Source organism: Fomitopsis serialis (genome assembly GCF_022376445.1).
Source record: "Fomitopsis serialis strain Sig1Antser10 chromosome Unknown B0H18scaffold_10, whole genome shotgun sequence".
Classification (NCBI taxonomy): Eukaryota; Fungi; Basidiomycota; class Agaricomycetes; order Polyporales; family Fomitopsidaceae; genus Fomitopsis; species Fomitopsis serialis.
Window position 1 is genome coordinate 349,088 of NW_025954970.1, and position 26,434 is coordinate 375,521.

The following is a 26,434-nucleotide window of genomic DNA, read 5'->3' on the forward strand; positions in this document are numbered from 1 at the left end:
CATTGTCGGCTGCGGACGTCCGTAACGGCCCTCCAAAAAAAAAAAAAAAAAAAAAAAAAAAAAAAGACTCAGGCTACTAGTAATAGGTGTAGGACGAGCAGTATCACGGCGAGTCATAGGCTCAAGCCTCGACTGTCTTAGACATACACATGTACAGTCGCTCGCGGGCGATGAATTTGTATTGCACACGCACAAAGCCTGTGCGAGAACGCCTATTTCCATGGTGTCATAGTTGTCCGAAAGCTCGCAGTTGAACACACAGCAAGGGAGGCGGACATCATTTAACCCACCACAGATGGGCCCGTCCAGCAGCTGCAAGCTCTGGGATCTGAGAACCTCAATCGGCCATATACCAGGACTGTGTATGCATAGATACGCTCCAGACTAAATCGCAAGTGACAAGTGCTGCAAGACAAGGGGCATACATCATCATATCATATCTTAGTATATATACAAGACTAACTAGAGCAACATTGTGCACAGCATACGACGCATACATCCGATTCAAGCATTCTTCAGATCAACGAAAATCTTCGTAGATGGTCCGTACATGACATTGAGCCTACACAGCGACCCCTCCATCAGCGACGTTCCACAGAGTCATACGCTAGAACTCACCTATCGTGGCGGCACAGAGTAGCGTCTTTCGTCACGCCCGTATCTGTTGTACGGAGGAGGCGACCGGGGCTGCGGCGGCAGCATACGAGACGGCGGGTCTCGCCTGTCATACGACGAGTAGCCACCCACGTCAGGAGCCCTGTCCCTCGGATCCGCATACTCCCTGTCCCTCTGCAACGGAGGCGGCGGACCCGACCTATACGGCGGTCCACGCGGGTCGTCGTAGTAGGCAGAACCACCCACAGGGGGAGGCGTGCGCCCACGGGGAGGATAGTCCTGCGGAGGCCCCGCTCGGGGAGTAGTATCAGCAGGAGGGGGAGGGTAATACCCAGAACCGTAGGCATCGTCGCGAGCTCTCTTGACTGGCGGCCGAAGATCGTCAACGACACCCGGTCTCCTCAGCGGGCTCGGACTACGAGGCCTGATACGCGAGAACGGTGGGGTGTCAGGGGCAGGAGGGTAACGTGGGCGGTCCATGTCTCTGCCATAGCTACGGTCCTCTGGCGCATATCCCTCAGACAGCCGTGAGCTCAGCGGACGTGGCTCGAACGAGCGAGGGGCTGGCGCAGGGTCTGCGGGAGGGGGATACGAAGAGGACACCCTACGTTCACGCTCTTCGCGGGTCTCCCAGCCAGGAGCCGGCGGTGCGTCAGCGAACCTATCCCGCTCGTAGTCACGTGGCGGAGGACGCTCCCAGTCCCGACCGTTGCGAGACTCCCAGTCATCTGGGTAGCCCCGTTCACCTTCACGCCATTCACGGTCGTACGGACGTGCATCGGGTGGTGGCCGGCGGACGGGGTCCTCAGGATACGAGTCATTCGTCGGGGGCCACGCGCGCCCTCGAGGCGGGTACGGCTCTAAGCTATCTGCAGCGGGCGGAGGGGGCGACGGCCGGCGGTACGACGCATTGAATCTCGGGGCCGGAGGATCGACATCTATTATGTCGGGCCTGCGGTCCCCACCATACCTACCGGGCTCCGGTCGATACGGCGGGCGTATGTCAGCGCGGTCTCGAGGCGGTGGTGGATCTCCTGCCGGGCGGAGGATATCAGAGCGAGCTGGCGACCGCGTCCGAGAACGTGGCTCGAACTTGCGAGGAGGGTCGCGCGCAACTGACTGAGCCCGAGGTGGGTACACGCCGGGCCTCGGGCCAGGTCCACGATCAGCAGCAGGGGAACCGGGCCGATTGAAACGATTCGAGACTGGAGGCCGACCACGGTCATCGGGGCGCGGACCACGATCAGGAGGGCCAGACAGTGGGGGACGAGCTGGCTCCGCTAGCAACATAGCACGATCATCAGACGGTGCAGGGCGAGCAAGTCGATCGGTTGCAGCAGGAGGAGGCATAGGACGAGTGGCACGATCTTCGGTAGCTGGAGGTCTTGCAGTCCTGTCATCCGTAGTAGGCGGAGCACGGGACAGTCGTTCTTCAAGCGAGGGCGCGGGTCGACTGACGCGCTCATCGAGTCGTGGGAGTTGTCCGCGATCTAGTCTGTCGTCCGGTCTAGCAGCAGTCGTGCTTATCCGCTCCTGCAGGGAGGGTGCAAGGCGGCTGATGCGCTCTTCTAGAGAGACAGGTGGCCGAGAACTCAGGTCTTCCTTACTAGGCTGAGGACGCAGGCTGCGCTCCTCAGGAGGTGGTCGAGAAGGAGGTGGGCCAGGACGAGTGCCACGGTCTTCAGGAGTTGGGGGAGGCATCCGGCGATCATCGTTCATTCTAGGGGCAGGCGAATAGGGACGCGGCGGATAGAGAGGCCGAATTGGCCGGTCCACACTAGACGACAGCGGGAGCGGTCCACGAGGCGAATCTTGAGGTCTTACCTGGCGTTCTGAACTGGATGGAGGCAGAGGTGGGGCACGCCGGTCATCTGCAGGTCTTGTCTGCCGTTCAGAGTATGAACCTGTAGGAGGGGGCCTACGGTCTTCCGGAGATCGCAGGAGCTTGTCATTTGCCGGAGGCGGGGAGGCTCGATGTTCTTCGTTTCCCCTCAGCGGGCGGTCGGATGACACTGGAGGTGGAAGCGGACGTCGTTCTTCGAAGTCTCTTGGAGGACGCTCACTTGGAGCAGGAACAGGGGCACGGCGTTCGTCTGTAGACGGAGCGTCGGGCGGGCGATGATCATCTGGGAGCGTGCGAGTCGGAGGGGCGTCAGCGGGACCGCGGATAATTGCTCGCTCTTCACCGAGGGTACGAGGAGGCGGGCGCGTGTCAGGATGACTCCTGTCATCCGAGGGATGCGTACGCAGTGGAGCGCCAACATCGTCAATAGGCCTACGTTCATACGGGCGGTAAGTATCCGCAGTTCTATACTCCAACAGAGGTCTGCGATTGTCAGGTCCTCTGAAACGGTCATCGTTGCGCCTCTCATCTTTGAACCGCGCGAAGTCCGGACGTCTATCTCTGTCATGGTCCCTGTCCCGCTCGGGGGATCGTTTTCGGTCCCTATCCCTATCATAGTGACGGGAAGGGAATCCAGGACCACGGTTGTCAGGCCGAGTATTGAACCTCGAGTCTCCATTGAAACGGCCATTTCGGTCAGCATCGTACCTTGGCTTGTCGTCAACACCGTTGCGATGCGTCCAGCTATGATCCCGCGACAGCCGCTGATCATCCTTGTTGTCTAAACCAGGCTTGGTAGGAGAGTATCCGGGACCTCTTGTTCCTAGCGGAGGTTCGTCCGCTAAAGACCTATCGGATTGAGTCTTGCCTAGACCTTGCGGTTGAGACCTTGACGGCGCAGGTGGGAGTCGATCATCCACCTCTTGCTTTACTTTGGGCCCACGCTCCGTGTTACTGGCAGGGGCCTTACTGGTTGGCGCCGGTGCATTGCTCTGTGGAGGCTCTATCCGAGTGTCCTTTGCGCCCAGACTGGGACCGACAGTGCGGCTGAGACTGGCGACCGCATATTGGCGTCCTGCGAATGAAGGTTACAGTGAGCAATGGACAGGAACGTACACGGATAAACAGCACATTATCCGTCCTTCGCGCCTCCGCAACCGTTGATTTGGACGCTGGCACTGCCTCAGCGCTCGACGACGTGTCCATGGCACCGCGACTAGGAGCAAGCTCAGCAGGGGCCTGAGAGGCAACTGGACCGTTGCGCTCAGAGGGTGTAGGGACTTGCTCAGGATGAGGCGGTACTTGAGAGACGAGAGGAGCCTTCGGGGGACCCATGTAGAGGTTGGCCAGAAACGTCGGGTTGGGGACCGCCTTGAATACTTCATGTTGCCCGTTTTTGATTTTCTCCTTGAGATTCTCCAGTATCTCCAGGTCACCCTCCCCCATCGGAGAGTCTAGTGGAGGTTGCTGTCCATGAAAAAATTGATGAGGCGTAGGGTGTTGCTGCCCATAGTTGTGAGGGCCCATAGGACCAGGTCCCAAGTAAGGTGCGTTGACGTTGTAGGGGAAGTGGCCGAAGTCGTTGGGGCTGATCTGGAAGCCAGGCTGCATGTTTGGCGGGACACCTGAGGGCAGTGGGAAAGGAGCAGACATGAGGACGGCGGCAGGCTCCTCGGTTGGAGTTGGGACGAGGAACGCGCTCTCGGGGCCTTCAGTCAGCGTGGTGACGGTTCGTTCGCGGTTGATAACATTGCGGGCTTTTCTCTTCTTGATATTTTGCCTTGCCGACATCCAATATTGCCGACCCTGTGTCCGATTATTCGGTCAATATTCCGGCGCATTCCTGGCCATCGCACACCCACAAGTCAGCCTCGCCCCTCGCGCACCGAGACGGCCAAACACACAGCAAGAGGAGGATGCGGTAGTAATTGTTTTCGTGAGATTCGCTGTGCGATTATCGCCGGTGTATCGTACCCACAGTCACAAGGCTCGAGAAGCAGCTCTGGCGCCAGACAATCTGTATCCGCAGGTTAGTGGCAGTGGGGGACGAGGAACGCAATCTATCCTCCATGGAGGACATGGACAATATCAGAACATTTATCTCGTACAATGGACCGATTTTCCGTGGCTTTGCTGCATCAATGCATGGTGCAGGGGCATTTTTACTATAAATAATATCACGGAAAGGGACTTACAGACGAACAACGAACCGAGAACTCTCCCGAATCAAACCGATCCGGTGACACAGTAGTTCGCACGATATCTAGTCTCTGTGGCGGTGGTCACTGGTCAGTGACTTGGCTGCCATCCTCCACGATACACTCCCGCCATGACCACAGTCTCTCCATTCGCGCGCAGCACCGTCTTTGATGAGCCCCGCCTCGGTGGTCGTGAGCAGACCGTAAGTCTCGCCGACCAAAATTTCGCTCCCTAAGACATGAATTTGAGCAGGATGTGCTTCGTCGTATTCGCAGATCGAGGAGATGTACAGTGTACCGGAGAGCTTCCTAGAGATTGAAGTACGGAACCCCCAAACCCACGGTGCGTCCATCCTTTTATATAGGATGAAAGAGTTGCTCAACTCGCGGACAGGCTTCGGACGGAAGATGTACACTGATTATGAGATCGTGTGTAAGGTCGTTCTCACATCCTACGTGAATGACGGGGTGGTTCGATAGCTTACATGCAACGTTACCAGACCAATATTCCCGCTTTCAAGCTGCGCCACTCGTTGTCCGCCGCCGCTACTCTGATTTTGAGGCATTCCGTGACATACTCGAGCACGAATCGACCCGCGTCAATATCCCTCCTCTACCAGGCAAGGTCTTCACGAACCGTTTCTCCGACGAGGTCATCGAGCGAGAAGAGAGGGACTGGAACGCTTCCTTACTGTCGTCGCTGGCCACCCGCTTTTGCAGGTCTGTGTCCAGCGTCTATTCGCGGCGCTCCTACTGACAAATGCGACTAGACCGGCAGCAAAGTATTGTGTGCCTTCCTGCAGGATCCTGCCTGGGACAAGAATCAATGGGCCTGAGCGTGAAGGTGCCGCCTCCACGGTCGTCGCTCGGGTCGGGCGGTTGCTCCCAGCGTCAAGCCCTAGTGCGACAGCGATTGCACAGTGGCACACCTACCACTGCCCGACCTCCCTATTTTGCCTCCTGTATTTGTATTCTACGTTCATGATTTGATGACCATCCTGTGCGAAGTACGCGTCCATCGCAAGCCACCAACCACCGTGGCAAAGATCCCCTTCGCAGAGTCAAGCCGCGCACCTCCTAATACTGGCAGCTCCACGTGTAGATGATGCCAGTGATGAGCGATTTTCGGTTCCGGGGAGCCATTCCCCTCCATGATCGAGTTATGTGCGTCGCCTTCTTGTCTCAAAACAACATCGGGAGATGACCTTCCACCGATGGACCTCGTGAATGAGACGATGAGAGACGGAGACAAGCATGTTTTGCAGTCTACTGCTTTCAATCAGTTTGAAACCATGGGGTATACGTACTCACAACCACTCACAAATAGTACAGCCCCTCACCCTGATCCTCGTCTCATGCTATGATTCCGAGTTCTACGTTCTACGTTCACCACATCTAAGATTCGGACGCTCGCCTCTACACTGCAGTTTAAAGGTGCGTAGTCAAAGTGCAGACTGTCTGGGGAGACCGACGCTGATCTCCCGAATCCTGACACGCATGCGCAGCTCTGTCACTATGCCACAATCAGAGTAGCTCAAATGAATGGGCATCTAGCAGTACGATTCACAAGCATAGTGTGTATGGATTGAACCGTATGAGGATTGGGATGAGAGAGCAGTACATAACAACGAATATGAGACTGTGTGATCACAACCGGGACCTCGTCTGTCCGTCGCTCGACTTCAACAATGCGCACGCGGTAGCAATGAGTCAGTAAAAAGGTGCAGCCACTGATCGACGACAAGCAGAGGTTCTACAACTGCTCCCACCTCGAATCGGATGGGGGAGCGGTAGTCTCGAACCCGCCTCTCACGGACACCCTAAGTAGCAGGGAACCTCTCAAGATCTCACGGGTTCCCTATTAAGGTGTCCGTGAGAGGCAGGTTCGAGACTAGGGGAGCGGGATCTGATAGTAAGTACGTTTCTTGTGGTGCACCAGCCTGTAGCATCATGCTACAGGACTCACGAATGCTGAAGTAGATCGGGGGTGATGGTGAGCAGGGGTGTGCGTGCTAGCTCCGGACGCTGTACACGGGTTTCACTCATCCGACAGACCTCGGAATCTAAAATACCGGCTCTACCTCATCTGCTGCTTTAAGGATGGACACTCCACCGCTGAAGAATCAACACAGATCGCAGGAAATGTATAGCGGCATTAGACAGCGTATGTGGGCGAGCTTGCGGCAAGGTGAGGGGTATGAAAATGGTGGATGAATGCATTCAGATGTTGCAACACCGCGCTCATTCAAAAACCGTCGTCATCACTGGCATCCTCGTCGAAACCGAAAGATGGAGTCGCATCCGCCGGCGGCGGCGAAGCGCTTCGCGAGAGCCTCTGCCCTTCGTGAAGAGCGCGCAGTCGCGCAAGCTCGGCTTCCATCTGCACGAGACGGGATTGCAGTAATTTGTTAGAGTTCTCCAGAGAAACGACACGATTGCAGGCTGTGTATAACGACGACGATCAGCGGAGAATCTCTCGATGAACCAGTGTGAGACGTACCCCTTTTCAGAAGAGATACCTTGCTGCTCTTCTGATTCGAGACCGGCAGCACATCCTTCAGCCGAATATAGCCTTCCTCAATCAGGCTATCCGAACGCCCCGCTTCAGTCGCATCCTCTGCCTACGGGTAACCTCCTTGCGCGACTCAGCCAATCCGGTACCCATTCTATCGTCATCGTCAGAAATTGAACAACCTCGGCTTCGGTGCCCCGTGGAAGAGCTCGTAGTGGAGGGGGGCCGGGCAGGGCTATTAAGACTCTTGTCCGAGAGGGGCGATATTCTTTCAGTTGTTCTTGCAGATGAATCGACCGACCAGGACTTCAATGCAAAAAAATGTCAGACTCAGTTGCGAATCAGGAGACAAACGTACGTCGCTTTCGTACATCACTTTGCCGTCTCCAGGTACATGCCAGAGAAGCTAGCATTGGAGAGAAACATCACCATGAGCTTGCTACTTATCAAACAGCTTGCGTGGTACTCACATCGTCCACATCGCTGGTATTGTCTGTAGCTTCGCCGTCCAGATCATGCAGTGAGCCAACTAAGAGCGGCTCAGGTCAGATAGTCATGTCAGCGATCATATGTACCTTACCTTGCCAGCCGTCGACGATTGTCATATGTACTCGGGGGCGATCATGACTGAGCCCCTCTTGGAGACCTTCCGAGGAAATCCTACGAAGTACGAATTTCGAGTCAATCAAATTCGTGGATCTAACCCGTTCCGCGTCTTGACGTACCCGTGCTCGACGACGGCAGATAGATCCGCAGTGCTGGTCACCGCAACCGTCGCGTCCGAACTCTAGGAGGCCAGCGCCGTAAGAATGGTTCAGGCTCACCATCAATGTCGCCGCACCTCTATGATGTAGTTCAAGATAGGTTCCATTGGATCGTAATCCTATGTACATATGTCAGAAACCACGCCATGTACTTCAAAATTACAGAGCTCACCTCCAATCTCTGAGGGACCTCTTCAATGCTCATGCTATCCGAAAGAACCATGGGGACCTCATCGTCATCTTCTTCGGCAAGAACTTGGGCAGGATCCCTCCCAGACGACGCTTGCTCTTGTAGAAGTGTAGGAACACACACTGATCCTGAGTTCGACGTGCCATCGATGACGAACCTTCGTCGAAACTTTCATCGAGAACAGGTCCAGAATGCTGATGCCATGATCTCGAGGTACTTTGCGTTGCCGTCAACGAGAACGACGCATCGGCTAGGGTAGCCTGTCCGGCACGAAACGATACCTCGACTTCTCGACCACCGTCGACGAAGGCAGCAACGGCCCATCGAGCTGTCTTGACCCAACCACTGACCAGAATTATGTCCTGTTGCTTCAAGTCAAGCTGCGCCTTCTCCGTGGCGAACTCGTACCAGTAGGCGTGATTGCGACCTATAAACTTCGGCACTAATGAATTCGGAAGCAGCTGCACGCCCGCGGCCGTTTTGGTTGGTAACACCAAGACGGCACCTTGATTGTCGGTGCACCGGAAGTGAAGGCCCAGATTAGCCATGGATTTGCTAATGTGCGAGCAAGGTAAATCAGTGTCTGTATTTCCAGAAGCAGGGACACGCTCACGCATTGACAGTTGCATTGATATCGAGCTTTACAAAGCTCCTGCTGCAAACCGTATCCGCGGAGATAGCCGCAGCCTTGTAGCTGTAGAGGTTAGCCGGGATCTTGAGTTCCTCGAAAACGTCGGGGACGCCCCAGACCTGATTCACTACATGCTCAGCGGGGAGCGTTGGATTGAACAAGCGATGGAAGCGGCCCTTCACAAGGAAACCAACGTCTCCGATGAGGACCTCCCCATGTCGCTCCGGTTCCGGGTCCCATAGCGGGAACCCGTAGCCCATGCCAACGAGCTCTCTAGCGTAAGTACCCATGCTGTGGACATCAGGTGAGTGAGGATGAACACAGAGTCCATTGCTTCATCTATATAAACCTCAGGATAAGCGCTTCTAATTGTCTGCAAGACGTGTGAACGTGCCATGGTAAGGCAGTGCAAACTCAATGCGATACCACACTGCACTGAATAGCACCGCCAAAGCTTCTACCTGTCCGTGGAGAAGCGTAGCGATTGGTTTCGACATAGTCTGACTACCAGTCATCTTTCCCAGAACTCAAGGATGATCAAGGCTGACAGTGATACGCACGCTCACAAGAACACCATCTCATGGAACCTGACACTAGCGCAGCTGCATCCGAAAGTATCCAAAGTATCCGCAACGCCTCTCTGACGAGGCTGACACTCAGCTTCGCGATAGAGAGATGAACGACCGGCCGTATCTCGCTAGAGTGCCCTGTATGGCCTAAGATGAATGATTCCGCGGGACGTAGTTACTGCAAATTGCCCTGACCTGTCGACACGACAGAAATCCCGCACCGCAGCACATACGAGGATTTGGTTGGAGACTAGACCCGTCTGCCTATTGACACCGATGGCCGCGTTGGTTTCTGTACTGGTGATATCAGGGAGCCGCACTGGCGGCTACCTGTCGGTTATCCGCACCTGCCAGGCTCAACAAGGTCAGTTGTCTCCTTGTGTCTATATCGGTTCACGTGAAGCAGCGAACGGACAGGTCCGCCGTTCCATCTGGCGTCGTTGCCCTGAGCTCGTGAATTGTCAACAGTTGCCTAACATCATGAGCAGACAGCGACAAAACAACAGCGAGAGGCTCACCAGTGGGTAATCCTTATACCAACCCACGCTGCACATCATGATCTGCCAATGAACAGACCTGAGACAGTCTATCCCGCGACAAACCCACACAACAGTAAGTACAGCTGGCCGAAGGACACACACGAATAGGAGTGATCTGAGTAGTGAGTTTTCCATTGCAACTCAGGCGGCTGCCATAGTCAACGAAACCACCAAGCCCCGTACATTAAGAATGTGTAGACGTCTATGAGTGGTGCAGCAGCCCCGTAGTGTGTGAGTGATACTGTACTTTTCGATTCGAGTAGCGGGAGGGATCGTGATGGCCGTATGTAGCATGACGTGGACGTAGATCTAGCATATTGCGGGCATGCCAGCGGAGGGAGAGCGGCGCGTTTAGACGTATTTCGAGAACCAGGGGATGAGCGACTGCGCGAGGGTGTAGCTGAACACCAGTTTTGGGCCCACGACAAGGATCTAAACACGATGGTCAGCAGACGGTCGTGACAGACCGGTGAGCAGGCTACATACCTTGGGTGTGAGTCCCTTGAACAGTGCCGTCGCACCCTCGGTCTTGATGAGGTCCTTCACGATGGACATGCCGCTAACCTTGCTCTCGAAGTTCGCGTTCTGGATGCGCGTCTTGATTGTGTCGAGTGGTGCCGCGACCGTAATCGACGCGACGGCGCCCGCAACAGAGGCGACGAAGTTCTGACCCCACGTAGCTTTGTGGTAGTCCTCGATCCCGAAGAGGTAGTCCTTCGTCATCGCCGATGCACCGAAGAGCTATGAGGGCAAGTAGGGGTTAGGATGAGATATGGATGAGGAGATAGGTGAGGAGGACGTACGGCGAAGAGCCGGGTGCGTTCCGCGCCACGGTCCAGCCCCAACCGCGGTACAGCGTCGTGCCTTCCTCCAAGAAGATACGAACGACGCCCCGTCCGCGGAACGCCTCGGGATTCACCTGCCGCTTGATCTTGAGAGCATCCAACGGAGAAGGACGACCTCGCCGATACCAGTCAAGCTGCGCGTCCGATGATGTTACAAATAGTTGATGCAGGCCAGAAACACACACACACCTGCCGGCAGTTGCCTGCATCATCATCTTGCCCTTCCGCTCACCGAAGGCGCTCGTAAACTGCGAGCGGTAGTTCCGCGCAAGGATGTCGCTGAACCATGGTTGCCCACCGTACTTGTATATCCGCTGGGTGACCTTGTATCCTGCAGCATAGCCAGACCGGGAAGAGCGAGAGCAGCTTTTCCCGAGCGGTGCCGTGGCATATTCCCTGAAGACGATCGGAGAGAGCGTCGACATGGACACCTGTCGTACGAGTGACTCTGTCACTTCGTTTCGTCCGTGGAGGACCCATCCCGCTTACCTTGGACTTGTTGCTCATGAGCCGCTTCGCAATGGTATCCACCGGGTGGAAGACCAAGAGCTCCGCGATACCTGCCGTCGTTCACATTCTCAGTACTGTGCCGACCCTTCCCGTAAGGTTGTTCGCTGGCGTACCTGAAGTCCCGGAACCGAGAACCCGTGCAGCACCAGAGTCGCTGCCCTTGACATTCAAGTGGGTGCCATGACTGCTGAGAATCCGAAAGCGGGAGGCGGATTGCGGGAGACAGTTGGAGGCAGGCAGAGAGAACGAAATCCGAGCGAGACGAGTCGACAGCAGAGACGGATGCCACCAGCAGCAAATATTTACAGCGTCGATCGAGATCGTATGACCGCGTAGGCGCCCATGTGGATCCGTACGCGTACCGACGAGCAACCGACCACGCTCCAACCAACCGCCATTACGCCTGAACGCGACACTCGGGATTCTGCTCTGTTTCAGCTGAACTGTGACTGGTTTGCATATCTTCGGACCCGACTTGCGGGGCTGTTCCGAAGGGCCTGACCAAGGAGTTCTGCCTCATCAAGAAGGGTCATCCTCAGAGTCTGTCTGCGGAGGGACCGGAAGTTCGGTGACTTGCAGTCCAAACGCGGGGCCGGATTACGATACCGCAAGAGCACGTCAGAACTAATGGCCAGCTTCGAAGACTTGTTCAACTCAAGCGTCTTGCAGGTCTTTGCGCCAGGAAGCGCACTCGAGTTTCCGGATGGCGTCTCCGGCGAGAAGACGAAGGACTGGCTTTCTAGCCTTATGCAGACCTACGGACAGGAAGGTAGCTTTCTTCGGTGAGGCGCATCATCCACAGTACAGTCGTTTGCGTGGCGATCGTCTACCCTCACGCGGTGTATATGCGTCAGAGCTCCCCTTTGAGCTTTGCTATTGCCGTTTAACACGGTCAATCATCACGATAGATGTCAATGCTTAGATTAGGCGAAGCACCGTCGTGTGCCTCGCAAGGGGTACTAGGTCTATATCTGCATCGCGTGGGGATTTCTATCGTTGTGTCGAGCGAAGCGTCGAGTGTTCATCGCCGCTTACTGATCCAGCTGGTCTGAATAGATGAAATCATCAACTTCGTCCTCATTATCCGCTTTCCTCACTCGCAGGAGGAGTCTGAGACTACGCCAGAGGTTGTGAAACCTCCAATCAGCCTTCTCTCTTTCCTCGCGCATCTCCAGATCTCGTACGAGGCCTCTACATATCTCCCTTCACCTCTGTCCCGTCAACTTCATCTGGTGCTGTCCCGAGATAGGCCGCCCGCCACCACGAACGACCTCTATCAACAAGGACAAGCCAGTCGCCCTCCTTGCTGCTGCTCATCCGAACATCTTCCCACCGGCCACGCCGAATCCTGTCCCGTCAGCTGCTAAGTCTGACCAGCAGTATGTACAATCCCAAGGTACCCAGCTCACGACGGGCGTATGGGGCGACCACCATATGGGTCCGACGCGCGAGATGTCTGAAGCCTTTGCGCTACTCTGGGCAGCAGACGAACAGGAGTGGGTCGCCGTGTACCGCATGTCGGTGCTCGTCCGTATGTGTCTAGCTTGTGCCTACATGTGTGTGCTCATTGAGTTGCTACCCCAGGTTACATGGCAACGAAATTCGAAGATCCCCTCCTGTCTCTGACGGTGTCAACGACCCTCCGAGAGAAGCCTCTGCCTATAACTCCCCCTCGACGAGCGATAGCCGCGCTCCTGGAGGAGGTCGGTGGCTCTGAGAATCCGCTCGACATAATGTCGCCAATCAAGTCTGCTGCAGGAGACACTACGAACAATGCAGAACAGGATGATGATGACGATCTACTTTCTGGCCTGGAAGAGATAAATCTATTGGAGGGTCTTCAGGCAGGCACGTCTTCATGATCCCGTTGCTGACCTACGCACTCTGATACGTCTTCTGTGCACCAGATCCTACATTCGCTAACTCAGAAGACGCGCCCCTGAGACTCCCTTCCACTCGTCTCGGACCGAAGACCCGCCGGACAGCTTTTGCGCTCCCTCCAGTACCGGGTTCTTCGTCATCATCGCAACAGTCAAGAGCGTCGCTGACGGCCTCCGCGGCTGCGAAGACGAGGCTCCCGCCCCCTCCCGCGAGCGCGACCTTCCGAAAGTCATTCCGCAAGACGATGAAGGTAGTCTCCGGCTTCCACGTGCGCATGCGCACAGTATTCGTCCCGTACTTCCTGCTCCCGCGCAATGGGCAGAAGAAGCGCAAGGTTATCAGCACTAACGGGACGACCGACGAAGATGAGGACGAGGATGATGTCGAGACGCGCGAGCAGCGCGAGGCGGGCAACGAAGAGCACACCGTCGTGCTCTCCGTCGAGATCGAGAACACGTTCCCGGACATCCCCGTGCCCACTATTCCGAACTATAGCTTCGAGATCGAACGGGCAGACGTCACCGTCAGTGGCACTGGCGCGAAGACCGTACTTGTCGCATGGGGCGACGCTGCAGACGTCTTCCCCGTGCGAATTGGCCCCAATGAACAGGTCAACTTGCTCTACGCAGTGTCGTTCTTGCGCGCGCCGGAAGTGGACGACATGGCTATGGCGCCAGGGACAGGAGGGCAGGCGGGGAAGAGGACGAGCGTCGCGTCGGCGGCGGCAGCAGCGCAGGAGATGCGCCGCTCTGTGTCGATCAATATCAGCGTCCGTCCGTTTGACCGGACAAGTGTCCCTGGGCGGCCTATAGCAATGAACCGGAACGCTATCGTATCCCACTAGGACATATGCGTCGTACTGGAGCTGCAAACTCAACTTTTCGTCAAACGGTAGTGCTTCTGGAGGACGTGGGGGCGAAGATGGTACGGAACCGGTGCACTGCCGACACCAGCGTCGCCGTTCCCGAACATCCCAGCACGCGTGCCGACTATCGTGGCCTCGAACTCCGCGCAGTCGTTGCGTCCACAGTCCCTCCCAGTCCTAGCGTGGCAGGCAACCGCAAGTTCACGTACAGCGCTCTCGACTCTCCTGCCATCGATGGGCGCAACAAGGCGAAGTCGCCTGTGAATTACCAAGGCCCAACCGCCATGCTCAACCCTGCCAACCAACCCAAAGCGCCATACCCCTCACAGCGATCCTCGCAACATCAACCCGATCATCAGTGGAATCTCGCCCGTGGCAGGCAACCGTGCCTCTTTCATGCCGCCTCCGTGGCGTTTCAATCGACGTACCCTCGTTCACCCACGACGTACGCGAGTCCACAGGACTCGTACTTCTCGTTTGGTGCGTTGGGTCAAGCCCAGGGACAATCGCAGTTGACGTCTCCGGCGCGGAAGAGCCTGGACGCCCCGCACACCAGCGTACCCAGCGTACCCCGGCTCTCCACCACCAGTGCCACCGACCCATTCTGGCAGGCCCGTTGCGCAGCAGACCGGTGCGGTGCTGTCGGGCCTACTGTTGACATGCGGCGCGATCGCGGGGGCAGGCTCGGTCCAACACCGGGTTGACTGTACCAGGATTCCTAGTAATGTGGAGGTGAGTGCTGAAGTGGAGAACAAGGCGGAGGCGGGAGGACAGCCGATTGTCGTCAGCGTCGGTCTGCTCCCGACCATCAAGGAGGGCAGTTCGAAGGGCAAGGAAGGACGTCAGGCGATATATACCCGTTGGACCATTTACGCTGGATATCTTCGTGTTCAATCAGAGCTCGTGGACGAGAAGGTTCGAGGTGAGCCATCCGGACGAGAGGAGCGGAGACGCAAGGGCAAGGGCGACGGGAAGAAGACTGACGGCGGATCTCCGGGGATCATGCCCCTGGAGAACCGAGTGCGCATCGGGTACGTACTTCGCAGCGCCCGGAAACATCTGCTCACGTAGGATGTGTCAGGCCTCTACTACCTTCGACTTGTCAGTCCGTGCGGATGGACTTTTTGGCGCTGACTCCGGGTGTTCACCCTATCGACGAGCTGGTACTTACTGACGTGCAGAGCGGCTTCAGTATGCACCTACGGTACGTGACGGTTGACTGCGCTGTGAAACAATCTTGCTCACTAATCGCAGCTCGGTGATGGACGTAGTCGTTTGTGAACCATAGGCTTGTCTCACAGCTAAACGCTGTATTCGTCACCCCGCGCTAGTCTTGTTCCTGCTGGCTATAGGGAATCTTAATAGTGCATTGGCCTATGAGGCAGGTCAATGTGGCCCATGACAAGGTCTTGAGTCGCGATGCAAAGTGTTTCCAGTGCTGGAGCAATGCCCGTATCATCTCACGAACGCCGGTAGCCATCGCATACTAGTCTCGTCCGCCTTGACAGGTTCTCACAGCGTCAAGTCTAAGGCTCTTCTAAAAAGTATGTAACATCGGATGCCCACATCGGTGCACCAAGCTCCGCGATGTTACTGGCGCGTACCAAGTTACTATGGGCTTGCCTGGGGCTTGACACCCCCGAGCACCCAAAGCACCCCTGCCACTGCACTCGCCAGTTCTACCCTTTAAGTAACATAACTCGACGAACAGCTCCATCCACCTGGGCAGGTCACACTCAGCACCGCGAACGCGCAGCCCCGCTCACACCAACACAAGCAACCACACACGAATAAAGATACAATATATACGGCACGCGCCCGCGCCCGACGCCATCCCAACGCGGACGCGAACCAATTAAGCGTTCCTCGAGTACCGTAAGCCAAGCGAAGCAAGTGTGTGTGTGGTATCAGACGGGCGGGTGAGTACACGATACATTGGTGCGTCCGCCCCGGGCTGCAGAGAACCAAGCTGGGTGCAGAGCCGGGGCGGGCGGTGAAGAGATGGGACGTGGAGGGAGTGCGCGTTTAGCTGGAGCAAGGGGGCAGCGGCGATGGGATGCAGGTCCGACGAGACGGGGTGGAGGGCAGGGTTCATGTATGTGTAACGACGGTCCGTACCGAATCGAGCACGGCATTTTGGGACGAGAGGGGACGGAGCGCGGCGCGTTCACCGCACCTTCCCGGGGATCTCGCGGTTGACAAAGTGCCAGATGTAGTGCGTCCAGCCCTCGAGGACGCCCGCGCCGGTCATGATGTGCAGGCAGTCACCCGCCGAGTGCTGCAGACGGAGGGATCAGTTTCTGCAACCACAAACCGTATGGGAGGAGGAACGGGGCACGCACCGCGTCGGGTCTCAGCAGCGCCGGCCGGTCGATCGGCAGATAATGTACGTCGGGGTACTTGCCCGCGTCGAGGATGTTCTGCAACGCAACGGTCCGGTCAATTCACGCGTGCCGCCCCGTCGAACACAAACACGCACCCCGAACACCTTGTTGAACTCCCAGATGTTCCCCCAGTTATACCAGTTCCACACGAACGGCCGCCACTCCCTCCAGGGCGCCCGCTCGTTATGGCAGTCCTCATGGCCGGGCAGGTACGCCCGCACGACGACCTGCTTCCGCTCCCTCCGCCACCCAAAGCCCCACCGCTTCCCCCTCTTCTCATAATCGTCCAGGATCCCCTGCACGTCCTCCGCCCAGCGCCGCATCGCCGCGTCGAAGAAGCCGAGCACGCCGTCGATGCCCTGGGCGCGCGCGCCCTCGTCGCGGAACGCGCTCATCAGCGTCGTCGTCCAGTGCCCGCCCGTGCTCGCGACGAGCGTCCCGTAGTGGCCGTTCAGGAACAGGTCCCGCACGTAGTACTCGGGGCTCAGGCTCCAGAACTGCTCCGCGCTGAACAGCGGCGGCGCGTCCGGCCCCGCGCGCGCGGCGTGCAGCCCCTCGAGCTCGGCGCGGTCGAGGAGGAGGTCCACGCGGCGGAAGGTGACGAGGGGCGTGTCCTCGACGGAGAAGCCCGAGGGCAGGCGGAGGTGGGGGAGGAGCGGGGACGAGGGCGAGAGGTAGAGGTGCTGTGGCCAGGCGCGGTCGAAGTAGGGGTTCTCGGTGTAGTTGGGCGTGGCGCGGACGTGCGGGTAGAGCACGCAGGAGAGCGAGAAGAAGTGGTTTTCTGTCACGGAGTCTGTGGGAGGCGAGTTAGCACCGAGTTCGGGAGCGAGTCGCGTGCATATTCAGCTGGGCTCGCTGCCGCTACGCCCCGTCAGAGGCAACGAATGTACTCGTTTGAGTTGCGCGGTCTGTGAGCGGCGAATTGACCATCCGTTACGGCCGATGTGTCCCACCGATTCGGAGAGTGTGGGATGGGCGGACTGGGCTCTGGCCCAGGCGAGGTCCAGTGATCGACAGGGGCATCATATCGAACGGGTGGCTCGCCCCTTGCAGCTGGCTCTCTCTGCGTGTGCCAGGGCCGGGATCCAGGCCACGCTGGTGCAGCGTCTCGGGCGAAACAGCGGTGCGTCGCCGCACAGCGAGGGGCCTCGGGCATCCCCGACGGGTCCGAAACAGAGAGAAGCGGTGAGGACGGACAGACTCACCTCCAATGAGCAGCCAGCCGCCGTTCTCGACCATGTCCGCGACGATGGCGGCGCCGTCGAGCGGGCGCATCTCGCAGTCGTCGCCCGGCGTCCAGTCCCAGCCCGTGACGGCGGGGAAGCGGTCCCAGAGGCGCTCGTTGTCGGCGGCGAGGTGCCACCAGAACTCGCGCGAGCTCGCGCAGCCCTCGAAGCCCGCGAACGCGAGGGCGTCCTCCTTGCGGTGCATCGCAATGTCGTCCTCTGCGCGGCCGGGCACGCGCGGCGGGTCGGGCTTGGACGTCCAGGAGCCGTTGGCGTACGCCTGTGGCGGACATGTGCTGCGGTAGCGGGGCGCGGAGAGGAGGGAGAGGGAGTCGGCGAGGGAGAGCCAGAGCGGCGAGGCGTAGAGGGCGTAGAGGATGGCGCCGCTGACGAGGGCGGCGAGGAAGACGGTGCGCAGGCGCGACGGGTGGGGGCGCGAGCCGAGGCCGAGGAGGCCCTTCATGGCGGGCAGCAGGGCGGGCAGCGGGTGGAGGGACAGTGAGAGGAGGGAGAGGTGAGCGAAGACGGACGCCGGCGCAGACCCGCCCTGCTCTCACTTGCCACACTTCGACTCCCGACTGCGCACCTATTTCCGGCCCCTTGGCGAAGAAGAAGCCCGTCCGCAAATGAGCCATGACGTCGAGGGCCGATCTGCGAGCGCTCCACAGTCTTGGCACGTCCAAATGGCTTCGAAATAGACCGCCGGTCCAGACCGCCACCCCGCCCGCCCCCGCAGCCAAGGTCCTCGCCGCCGCCGTGCACATCGTCGGGCGCGCAGCAGTAGTATATATAGCCCACCTCTCGTACAATCGCACTCCCACTCCCGCCATCCCGTCCTGCTGTGCCCGCACCTGATCGTCTCGCACGCGCGCGGCTTTTATGTGATAGGGGTGCTTGTCTAGCGAGACATTCTGCACCCGGCGGTCCACACGTCCCAGCCCGAATCCTCGCCGCCTGTCCGCGCCTGGTCGGTGTCCCGGGTCCAAGCCGTCCGCAGGCCGCAAGCGAGTCTGAATCCTGCTACGCTCTCCCTCGCGCCCCTCGTCAGTCCGGAGTCTCCTCCGCAGCCAGAGGCACCATCGTTGCAGGACTCCGACATCAACGGCGTCCCACACATGCGATAGCGACGAGCGTCCCGCCCGCTTCTCAGAGGGGCCCTTCGTGCGAGTCCCCGTCGTCCGAATCACCATGGCAGTGTGCTCGCGAACGCACCCTCGATGATGCTCCACACCAGCCTGGCAGCGTGACAGCAACGCGTAGCGCGACACTTCGGGGCATGCCGGAGCTTGCGAGGTAGCGTTTGATAATTATAAGGCCACACATGCATCGTCGGTGGCTGCGAGTTGCGCGAGGTACTTACGAATGACAGGAACCTTGCGGCGTTGTGCACTCGAGTCTTGCTGGAATCTGGATAAGTAGCAGCTGCGCTTGATGAAACGGATGTGGAAGGTCTCATGCCGGATTAGGAAGGAGTTGTGCGTGCGGGCGCTCGTGGATTGGTCGCGCTGCCTCTTCGTTGGGTACTTACTGTGGCTGATACTATGGTTTCTGGTACAGTAATGCAAGTGTCCGTATTCTCATGACACGTAGAAATTATCACGCATAGAAAGTTGCACGATGTTGCGACAACCCCTTACTGCGCTCCTGCTGGCCATGGCTCTCTCTGCACTTTGGGTCTAATCGGTGAACGCTGTCACGCGCTATTGGCGCGTCTAGGCATGCGTAGGTAGTACTTACTTATACGTCGAGTTTGATAAGATGTATCATCGTCCGTATGTAGCGGGACGTATGCAAGGAATGCAAGGGATCCGGCGTTACGGATGCACAAAGCGACCTTCCATTTATGGAAAACACTGTGCGTTAGGAAGGCACACGTGAAGAAACTTGACCGACTCGGAGTCCTTCTATGATTGGCGTCCTCAGCTCCTCTGCGGCTCACTAGTACTCTCCGTACGTGTTAAACGAAGCGTACAAACTGAATTTATACGATCCGTTCAGGATGCCTCAGACCAGCTGAGAGTGCTTGGCGAGCGTCGGCAAGGGAGATGCTATATCTGCATGCAGTATTACTGTTGATGCCCGGCTATGGGTAAGACGCATATGCAACAGACAGTCTCATTGACTCATTCGACCGACTCGCCAGAGCGAGGTTTCAGCTGAATTCGTGGCATGTACAATGTGGATACACTGAAGGTGGTGGTAAAGGCTACATCAACGTCATACGGTAGTACAGTAGTACATAATTTCGACTGTACATCCCCGCGGCATGCATACCAGAACCATACATCGAGCCATCACCCACCGTTAGAGTGGTCAACGATTGTGCCGAGGTCCACATGAATACACCCTACAGAACGAAATCGACGATACGAAGTCGTGTACTTGCGCATAAGCATTATGAAAGCTATATCTCCCGTGGTTTCTCCGGTGCGAGCTGGTCATCCGCTTGAGACAACGGATCCGCGGTGCCCGGGTTCGCCTTCCCGAGCGCTGCACCGGGTGGTGGAACCGGCGCTGTGCTTGGGGCTCTCTTTCGCTTCAAGTTGGCTGAAGACTGGGGCGGAGGATCGGCGTGCCCAACAAAGGACGGAGCGGCTGTGCCCGCGACAATGGTATTCTCGGGCGCGCTTTCGCTCGAATGGTCGGACGCTGTTGTCGTGCTAGATGCTGCGGTCTTCTGTGGGGCGAAGGTCAGCAACAGTAGTAGTTGGATCGCAAAGCCTGGATTACGCACGGCCTCTGGCACTTTCGTTACCTTCACGTCAACAGTCTTGGTGACCGTCTCGATCTCAATGACGCATTCAACTCTGTCCCCGAGGACAACGCATTGACTGAAGTCCGGTCAAATACGCACGTCGTTATAGGTTGGACCTCCTTACCCTCTCCATTTGCACCAGCGATCCGTGGATCATGAGCCTTCAACGCATCCGTGACACGTCCAAGCTCGATGGCCTGTCAACGAAAGGTCAGTACTTCAGTGGTCTCACTCACTAATACTACTTCACGAAGCCTCGATTGCGGTACCTCATGTTCAAGCAAGCTCGCCGCAAGTTCGTCCGTGTCCGTTACAACGATATCAATATCAGTCTTCTTTTGTAAATGTCACCAAGGTCAACTGATTGAATGAGGCGGAATGTAGGAAACACACCCGGAAGGCACGGTCCGCGAGACTACTTGTCAATTGCAGTAGTGCACCGCCCTCTGAATCGTGCTGGGTATGGTGGGTGAGACAAAGCTACATACATGTGAAGGGACATCGAGATGTACCTCGGGCCCGTCGATTCTTCTCTTCTTGTCTGTGTGCTTGTCCTCGTCCGCCTCGTCCGTATCGCAGTCATGAGCCCTTTTCTTGGGCGATATGTGGTTCAGCACCTTGTCGAACGACGTTTTGCGCTTCAAGATCCACTGGTGCTGGGTCATGCACGTCACCATCAGCACCGCTCACCCGAACAGCGCATGGTGCAGGGCGACTCACGAAGGCATCGCGCGTCGTGTACTGATAGAAGTGCACAAAGATGCACTGATCGACCGTGTCCTTCTCCCGTTTCAAGCCCACGTTCGTCCAGCCCCCCAACGCCTCCTGTTTCGACAGGTCAACCGAGAATGACCCCTTCGCGGGCCCGTGTCCGCCCCCGATCGTTGCGCTCTCTTCGCGGCTCGTGTCCGCGAACGCGGCGACGGCCCACTTCGCGGTCTTTATCCATCCGCGGACGAAGACAAGGTCCTTCTTCTCGAGCTTGAGGTTCTTGTGGTGGTGCAGGTAGTGGTGCCATGTTTTGTAGTTCTTCTGAAGGTAGTCATGCATGATGGACGACTCGCGCAGGACCTCGCGCCGCCGGGCAGCTTTGGTGGGGATGTACAAGATGGCGCCGGAAGAAGATGTCGTGTTATACTTCAAGGCTAGGTCCACTGCGGACTCACTAGACATGGCATGGGTGAGCATCTGACGTTATGTCCTACTAGCCCGGGGTCCGGATACCACTTACACTTCCACCTTGGCATTGACCTCCGCCTTAGTGACGTGCCTGCTACAGAGCAGGTCCGAGCTGAACGTTAGGTCCTCCTCGTTGATAAGCCTGTCCGCGATCTCCAGCTTGCGGAAGTCCTTCGGTACGCCCCAGACGCAGTTGACGGGGTGATCACGAGAGTATGTCGGGTTGAAGAGCCGCATGAACTGGCCGTTCTCGAGGAACCCGACGTCGCCGATCTCCACCTCGCCTGCTTTGGGGTCGGGACTCGGGTCCCAGAGCGGGTAGCCGTAGCCAAGAGGGAGGAGTTCTTGAGCGTAGACGTCCCAGGCGGTCGGCATGGTGCTTGAGTTTCGGGATTGCCCTCGGGATGCTTGATGCGGGAAGTGAAAGACGGTACTACACACAGCTCGATGTTTCTTGACGGGTCAGTTATATGTGCTGAGAAAGACCGCCGCAGCTGTCAGAGGCGATAGGAGCATCGCCATAATGGCAATGTATGTTCACGCTGTGCGACATTGTCGGAAAGAACACAACCGTCCTGATGAGAACCCACAAACGCACTGGTAGAACGCTCAGTCCAGCATGCCCTGTACCAAATTTAGTCGATGGGATCCGGAGGTCGCTCGTTTTAGGCGTTGTGGCCTCGGAGGACCAGACCAAAGCAGCTAAGTTCGAGACATGGGAATTGACAGATGTGAGGATTGAACGGGATTGCGTGTGCGAACGGACTGGGCTAGCCTCGGATCGCATGACTCGCATGATTGAGTTCAGGAGACGAACTAGATTCCGAAAGCCATGTAAGATAGGCCCAACGCATTCTCGACCACTATCGGCGCCTGCAGAAACGTCACGTGCGGATGCGCAAACCCCAACCCAGGAGCGGATAAGTTCAGACGCTGGGTTACTTAGGGGGCTACTAGGACACGACGACGGAGCGATGTTTGGCAGTCGCTGGTTGGGACAGAATAATACGGTTTATGTATTGTAGACACAATTAGAAGCCAAGAACAGCAACATACACAATGAGAATAGCCACCCAGAGCTCATTACTCGCGTTCGACACCAGCCTTCTCGAGCTCGTCAAGAATACTGTGCGGCAGAACACGATGGCCGTGATACTTCTTGTTCGCCCATGCTGCTTGCTTCCCCGACAATCCCCGGCGATATGCATCCATAAATCGATGAGATCGGACGAAGAACCGTCGGATCGAGACAAGAGGCACGGCGTTCAGCGCAGCCACCGTGTTTCGTTCTAGGTCCGCTTCGAGGGTCGATGGTGGGCACTTCCGGTACACACGCTTCGCAAATCCCCAACACTGTTCAATTGGGTTCAGCTCGCAGTGAAATTTCGGGAGGAATAGCACCCGAAATCCGCGCTGCTCGCAATGTCCTTCCAGAATCGACTCAACATCGCAGAAGTCGGGCTGGTTGTAGAGGATGCGGCGCATACAGCAGTCGACGGCGGGGGGCTTGCAGTGGAAGTTAGGGCATTGTGCACGTAAGCCTGTTGTTTGTATGCCACGCTCCTCGAGGATCCTCTCCATCCCCTTGAACACCCCTGGTCTCTCTGCACCCTCCTCGAAGTAGAGTGACTGCGGCCGGCCATCTGGATACCTTCCATCCCCCATGCGCACACGCTGCTTCAGCTTTTTTCCATTCGTGCCATACACTAGCCGGCCATCATCTCCGCGGACATCGATGTCGACCCCAAACAGTGGCTTGCCCGGTGCAGTCGATTTCATCGACATACGGCGCGCTGACAACGAGTCATCTGGCCGCTTGAGGTGAGTCGGCGCATTATCGAAGATCAGAACATGCTGTTCGTCAGGGTGATGGCGCTCCAGGATGTCCATTGCGAGCGTTGCATGCTCGAGGATCTCCTGGTTCGTGAAATACCCATCTCGGTCTTTACCAGCCTTGAACAGTTCGCGGGCTGATTCGGTCCCATCAGGGGATCGAAGCCAGCCATGCTCAGCCGAGACGAAGTCGGCGACCATCAGGGAAGGACCCTCTCCCTTGGCACGAGGTACAGCCTTCTCCTTCTTCTTCACCCAGCGAATTTGACGGCGGTCATTTGCATAGAAGGTCGACTCGTCGTGATACCAGAATATGACTCGTTTTGGGGGACTCGAGCCATCCGGAAGGGCTACGTTTACAACAACGCCCCGGATGGGACTATCATCCGACAGTGTGATTCGGACATCACCACTCGGACGGAATGATCCATCGGGTAAGAGGGGACCTTGAGCCTCGATGCCATTGATCCAGTCTCGCGTGTACTGAAATGCTCCATCTGGCAGGACAGGGCCATGGACGAAGGAACCATTGATGATCGTTCGCACGTACGGATCCAAGGCAGCCAGCGCAGGGAGGAAGATCCCATCTCGATAGTCAACGACGTCTTCACGCTCGTGCCCATCCACATACTGTCCAGAAGGTGTTTTCGTCCATCGATAATCAAGCACATGCATCCAGGTCTGTGCAGTCGACAACCCAATAGGCTTCTTCAGCCCGTACTTCAGGAGGACCTCCGGGTCGGACATGAACTCGACGATGTCCATAGCACGTACGAATTTCCCCACAGCCTGTAGATGCTGACTGATTGCCTCTCGGAGGTCAGGCTTCTCCAACAGTGAAGTCGTCCACTCTCCCATGGGGCTAAAAGGAAGTGCATGCCGATCCCCTAGGAAGTTGCGCGTCCAACCGCGCAGTTTCATTGCCCGGTGAGGCCCGAACTCCCATGCCACAGCAGTACGGAGGGAGGCTGCGATCCAACTGCCACGTACGTCTGAGTCTGATCGGGTATAGAACCCAAGCAGCATTTTCATCTGCTCTAGACGTGACTGCAGCTGATCGTCGCCCACGAACCGCAGGAACCCAATGCCACTCTTCCGTCGTGGCCGCAGGAGAGCGCGAAGGTCTTGCAGGGCTATTGATGCTTCTTCGATGGAAGGCGGTGGCTCAAATAATGGCCGCTTTTGCGGACGTGCCGGTGCGTCATGGACGGTACTCGGAATCGGTGCGATCGGTACTGCCTCCGACTCGGAGTCGGGCGCGCCTTCGAGCTCGTCTGATACCGAAGCCGCAGGCGGCCGCGGTCTCGCATTCTGAGCCACGGCACCTGTGGTATACGACACTTGGCTAAGATGTATAGGTACTAGTTCCTGCACATGCTACTCACCTGCAGGGAGCTCATTTGCCTTCTGCGACTCCGAGTCAAGGCTCACCGACTTTGAGGCCTCCGACTCATTGGCTGTTGTACCCGGAACTTCCCAAGTAGGTTGTATTATCTCAGCAAAGGTATGTCTCATGTGCTCGTAGATTGCTGCTGTGTTTCTAGGAAGCTCGTCGGGAGCTGTCTCGGACTCCGGCTCCTGTACTGTTGGTTGCTGTGGTCGAGGTGAGCAGATTCTCGGAGCAATGTACCAAGGACATACATTTTCTTTGACTGCATCTGTAGAAAGCCGGGCTTTTTTCTCAGCTCGTTCTCCAAGGTTCTGTAGGGCAATGCGAGCTCGTTTACTGCGAGGCGACATGGTGTTGTCGCAGCAGCGCTTCTGGTACGACCTCATAGCACTGTATGCCAATTACGGATTATTGTAATATTGCAATTGTATAGTAAGCAGTTCACATGCAATTGTCGGAAGGAACAGATGACAACACTTCAACTACGGATGCAGACGCGATAAACGAGCCATCAACCAATTCTAAGACTGATTTCTGGGTGCTTGACTGTGTCTGAATAGTTCGATCTTCGTTCTATATTTCTGTGACTTATTTTCTCGCTTCGCTCGCAGCGAAAGTAGTGTACAGGCGCCGAAAACGGTGCATGTGATGTAGTCGAAAATGCGTTGGGCCTATCTTAGACGTCAATGTGTGGTTATAGTCGGATGCTAGATCCGTAGGAACACTCACCAGAGGGATAAAACCACTGGAATGAATTTCTCCGCGAGGCCCAAGCTCTCCCATTGCATCGCACAGACCAGGGCGCAGGTGGAAAGCGATGCCAATTTCAGCAGGGCTGTTGTTACCGCTGGCATGGAAGCACCTGCAAGTTCCACGGAGATGTGATATCGACGTCTGGTATTGAGTGGCTCGATACTGGCTGATAACGCAATGCATGGACCACTCAGCCCACTCAGCCATGGATCATATGCACTTAGCCAAGTCACATCAGGCCTGCGGGTCGATGACAGGGATTCGGAAGGAAAGCGTGACTTTGCTGACTATGCTCGCTGGAACTCCACTTGATGAAACCAAGAATAATACTGTGGCGGAAGAGCAAGGTGAAGTTGGCTTCGGAGATGATTTACACCTTCATTGTACAGGAAGCACTCGGGGTAGAGCGGGGTTAGACGCTACTCGGGTTGGTAAACACCTAAAGCGTGTCGCGTCAATACTGCGCAAGCATGAGCCAATGACAAAGCGAACATATATGGCGACCCAAGTTCATGGAGATTGTTGAGGAAGCATAAGCCTTGTGAGTAGCTGCAAAGAGGCTTACTGTAAGCTTCGCGGAGTGAGCGGAACTTACTTACAAAATAGAGCATTTCACGGATCAGCCCTATTGCGATGTCATCCATTGACTGTTAGGCATGTCGAGAGGCTAGCACATGGGTTGTCAGAGATACAATGTCCGGATACAACTAACGATACAGCCTGTGGAGAAGCCACCGCGGGTATACAGAGCCGAGACCAATGTCGTGAACAAGCACGAGAGTGTCAATGATGGCACGCCTTCGACGAGGTTCTTACACGAACGTATATATGACCTCAAGAAAGCTTATACGGCGTGTGATGAACGCGTTTCGATGACAATGAGCGAGCATAACGCACTCACCAGCACGCCTCCCCCGATCTCGCCGAATGGACATGAGGGCAGGGAGATACT

At 56.9% G+C, this 26,434-nt stretch overlaps 9 protein-coding genes across 9 annotated transcripts; 2 read left to right on the forward strand and 7 right to left on the reverse strand.

The window, feature by feature from the left end:
- Positions 1-329: 329 nt before the first annotated feature.
- B0H18DRAFT_986160 (uncharacterized protein) lies at positions 330-4,265 on the reverse strand. Its single transcript, XM_048044771.1, has 13 exons — positions 3,551-4,265; positions 1,756-3,474; positions 1,698-1,734; positions 1,607-1,676; positions 1,508-1,585; positions 1,389-1,480; positions 1,224-1,361; positions 1,169-1,190; positions 1,008-1,147; positions 779-980; positions 683-757; positions 619-661; positions 330-562 (listed from the first exon to the last, which is right to left on the reverse strand). The coding sequence occupies exons 1-12, from the start codon at positions 4,247-4,249 to the stop codon at positions 619-621; spliced, it is 3,315 nt and encodes a 1,104-aa protein (XP_047897386.1). The 5' UTR covers positions 4,250-4,265; the 3' UTR covers positions 330-562.
- A 522-nt stretch (positions 4,266-4,787) lies between these two features.
- On the forward strand, positions 4,788-5,492 carry B0H18DRAFT_1083274 (PX-domain-containing protein; the record flags this gene model as incomplete). Its single annotated transcript, XM_048031645.1, has 6 exons — positions 4,788-4,859; positions 4,933-4,999; positions 5,051-5,089; positions 5,157-5,294; positions 5,318-5,376; positions 5,427-5,492. The coding sequence occupies 6 exons, from the start codon at positions 4,788-4,790 to the stop codon at positions 5,490-5,492; spliced, it is 441 nt and encodes a 146-aa protein (XP_047897387.1).
- Positions 5,493-7,148: 1,656 nt separating this feature from the next.
- On the reverse strand, positions 7,149-8,385 carry B0H18DRAFT_29292 (uncharacterized protein). Its single transcript, XM_048037443.1, has 7 exons — positions 8,105-8,385; positions 8,010-8,051; positions 7,894-7,955; positions 7,749-7,828; positions 7,639-7,697; positions 7,527-7,574; positions 7,149-7,474 (listed from the first exon to the last, which is right to left on the reverse strand). Exons 1-7 carry the CDS (start codon positions 8,153-8,155, stop codon positions 7,238-7,240), a joined length of 579 nt encoding a protein of 192 aa, XP_047897388.1. The 5' UTR covers positions 8,156-8,385; the 3' UTR covers positions 7,149-7,237.
- On the reverse strand, positions 8,134-9,043 carry B0H18DRAFT_871263 (uncharacterized protein; the record flags this gene model as incomplete). The annotated part of the gene is made up of 2 exons (XM_048040152.1): positions 8,134-8,677; positions 8,736-9,043. The coding sequence occupies 2 exons, from the start codon at positions 9,041-9,043 to the stop codon at positions 8,134-8,136; spliced, it is 852 nt and encodes a 283-aa protein (XP_047897389.1).
- Positions 9,044-10,212: 1,169 nt separating this feature from the next.
- On the reverse strand, positions 10,213-11,560 carry B0H18DRAFT_1083275 (mitochondrial carrier; the record flags this gene model as incomplete). The annotated part of the gene is made up of 7 exons (XM_048031646.1): positions 10,213-10,293; positions 10,348-10,602; positions 10,661-10,821; positions 10,894-11,137; positions 11,196-11,266; positions 11,330-11,400; positions 11,523-11,560. The coding sequence occupies 7 exons, from the start codon at positions 11,558-11,560 to the stop codon at positions 10,213-10,215; spliced, it is 921 nt and encodes a 306-aa protein (XP_047897390.1).
- A 283-nt stretch (positions 11,561-11,843) lies between these two features.
- Positions 11,844-15,250, forward strand: B0H18DRAFT_1115799 (uncharacterized protein; the record flags this gene model as incomplete). Its single annotated transcript, XM_048033311.1, has 9 exons — positions 11,844-11,985; positions 12,273-12,448; positions 12,501-12,747; positions 12,801-13,052; positions 13,124-13,870; positions 13,993-14,593; positions 14,685-14,993; positions 15,044-15,166; positions 15,217-15,250. The coding sequence occupies 9 exons, from the start codon at positions 11,844-11,846 to the stop codon at positions 15,248-15,250; spliced, it is 2,631 nt and encodes an 876-aa protein (XP_047897391.1).
- Positions 15,251-16,129: 879 nt separating this feature from the next.
- B0H18DRAFT_1083277 (uncharacterized protein) lies at positions 16,130-17,777 on the reverse strand (the record flags this gene model as incomplete). Its single annotated transcript, XM_048031647.1, has 4 exons — positions 16,130-16,240; positions 16,305-16,382; positions 16,442-17,139; positions 17,552-17,777. The coding sequence occupies 4 exons, from the start codon at positions 17,775-17,777 to the stop codon at positions 16,130-16,132; spliced, it is 1,113 nt and encodes a 370-aa protein (XP_047897392.1).
- Positions 17,778-20,226: 2,449 nt separating this feature from the next.
- B0H18DRAFT_986207 (uncharacterized protein) lies at positions 20,227-22,323 on the reverse strand. The gene is made up of 7 exons (XM_048044772.1): positions 22,105-22,323; positions 21,559-22,048; positions 21,048-21,492; positions 20,840-20,983; positions 20,721-20,783; positions 20,307-20,662; positions 20,227-20,249 (listed from the first exon to the last, which is right to left on the reverse strand). Exons 2-6 carry the CDS (start codon positions 21,879-21,881, stop codon positions 20,528-20,530), a joined length of 1,110 nt encoding a protein of 369 aa, XP_047897393.1. The 5' UTR covers positions 21,882-22,048; positions 22,105-22,323; the 3' UTR covers positions 20,227-20,249; positions 20,307-20,527.
- Positions 22,324-23,403: 1,080 nt separating this feature from the next.
- Positions 23,404-24,563, reverse strand: B0H18DRAFT_986210 (uncharacterized protein). The gene is made up of 5 exons (XM_048044773.1): positions 24,417-24,563; positions 24,164-24,325; positions 23,844-24,109; positions 23,626-23,773; positions 23,404-23,569 (listed from the first exon to the last, which is right to left on the reverse strand). The coding sequence occupies exons 2-4, from the start codon at positions 24,258-24,260 to the stop codon at positions 23,696-23,698; spliced, it is 441 nt and encodes a 146-aa protein (XP_047897394.1). The 5' UTR covers positions 24,261-24,325; positions 24,417-24,563; the 3' UTR covers positions 23,404-23,569; positions 23,626-23,695.
- Positions 24,564-26,434: the final 1,871 nt, after the last annotated feature.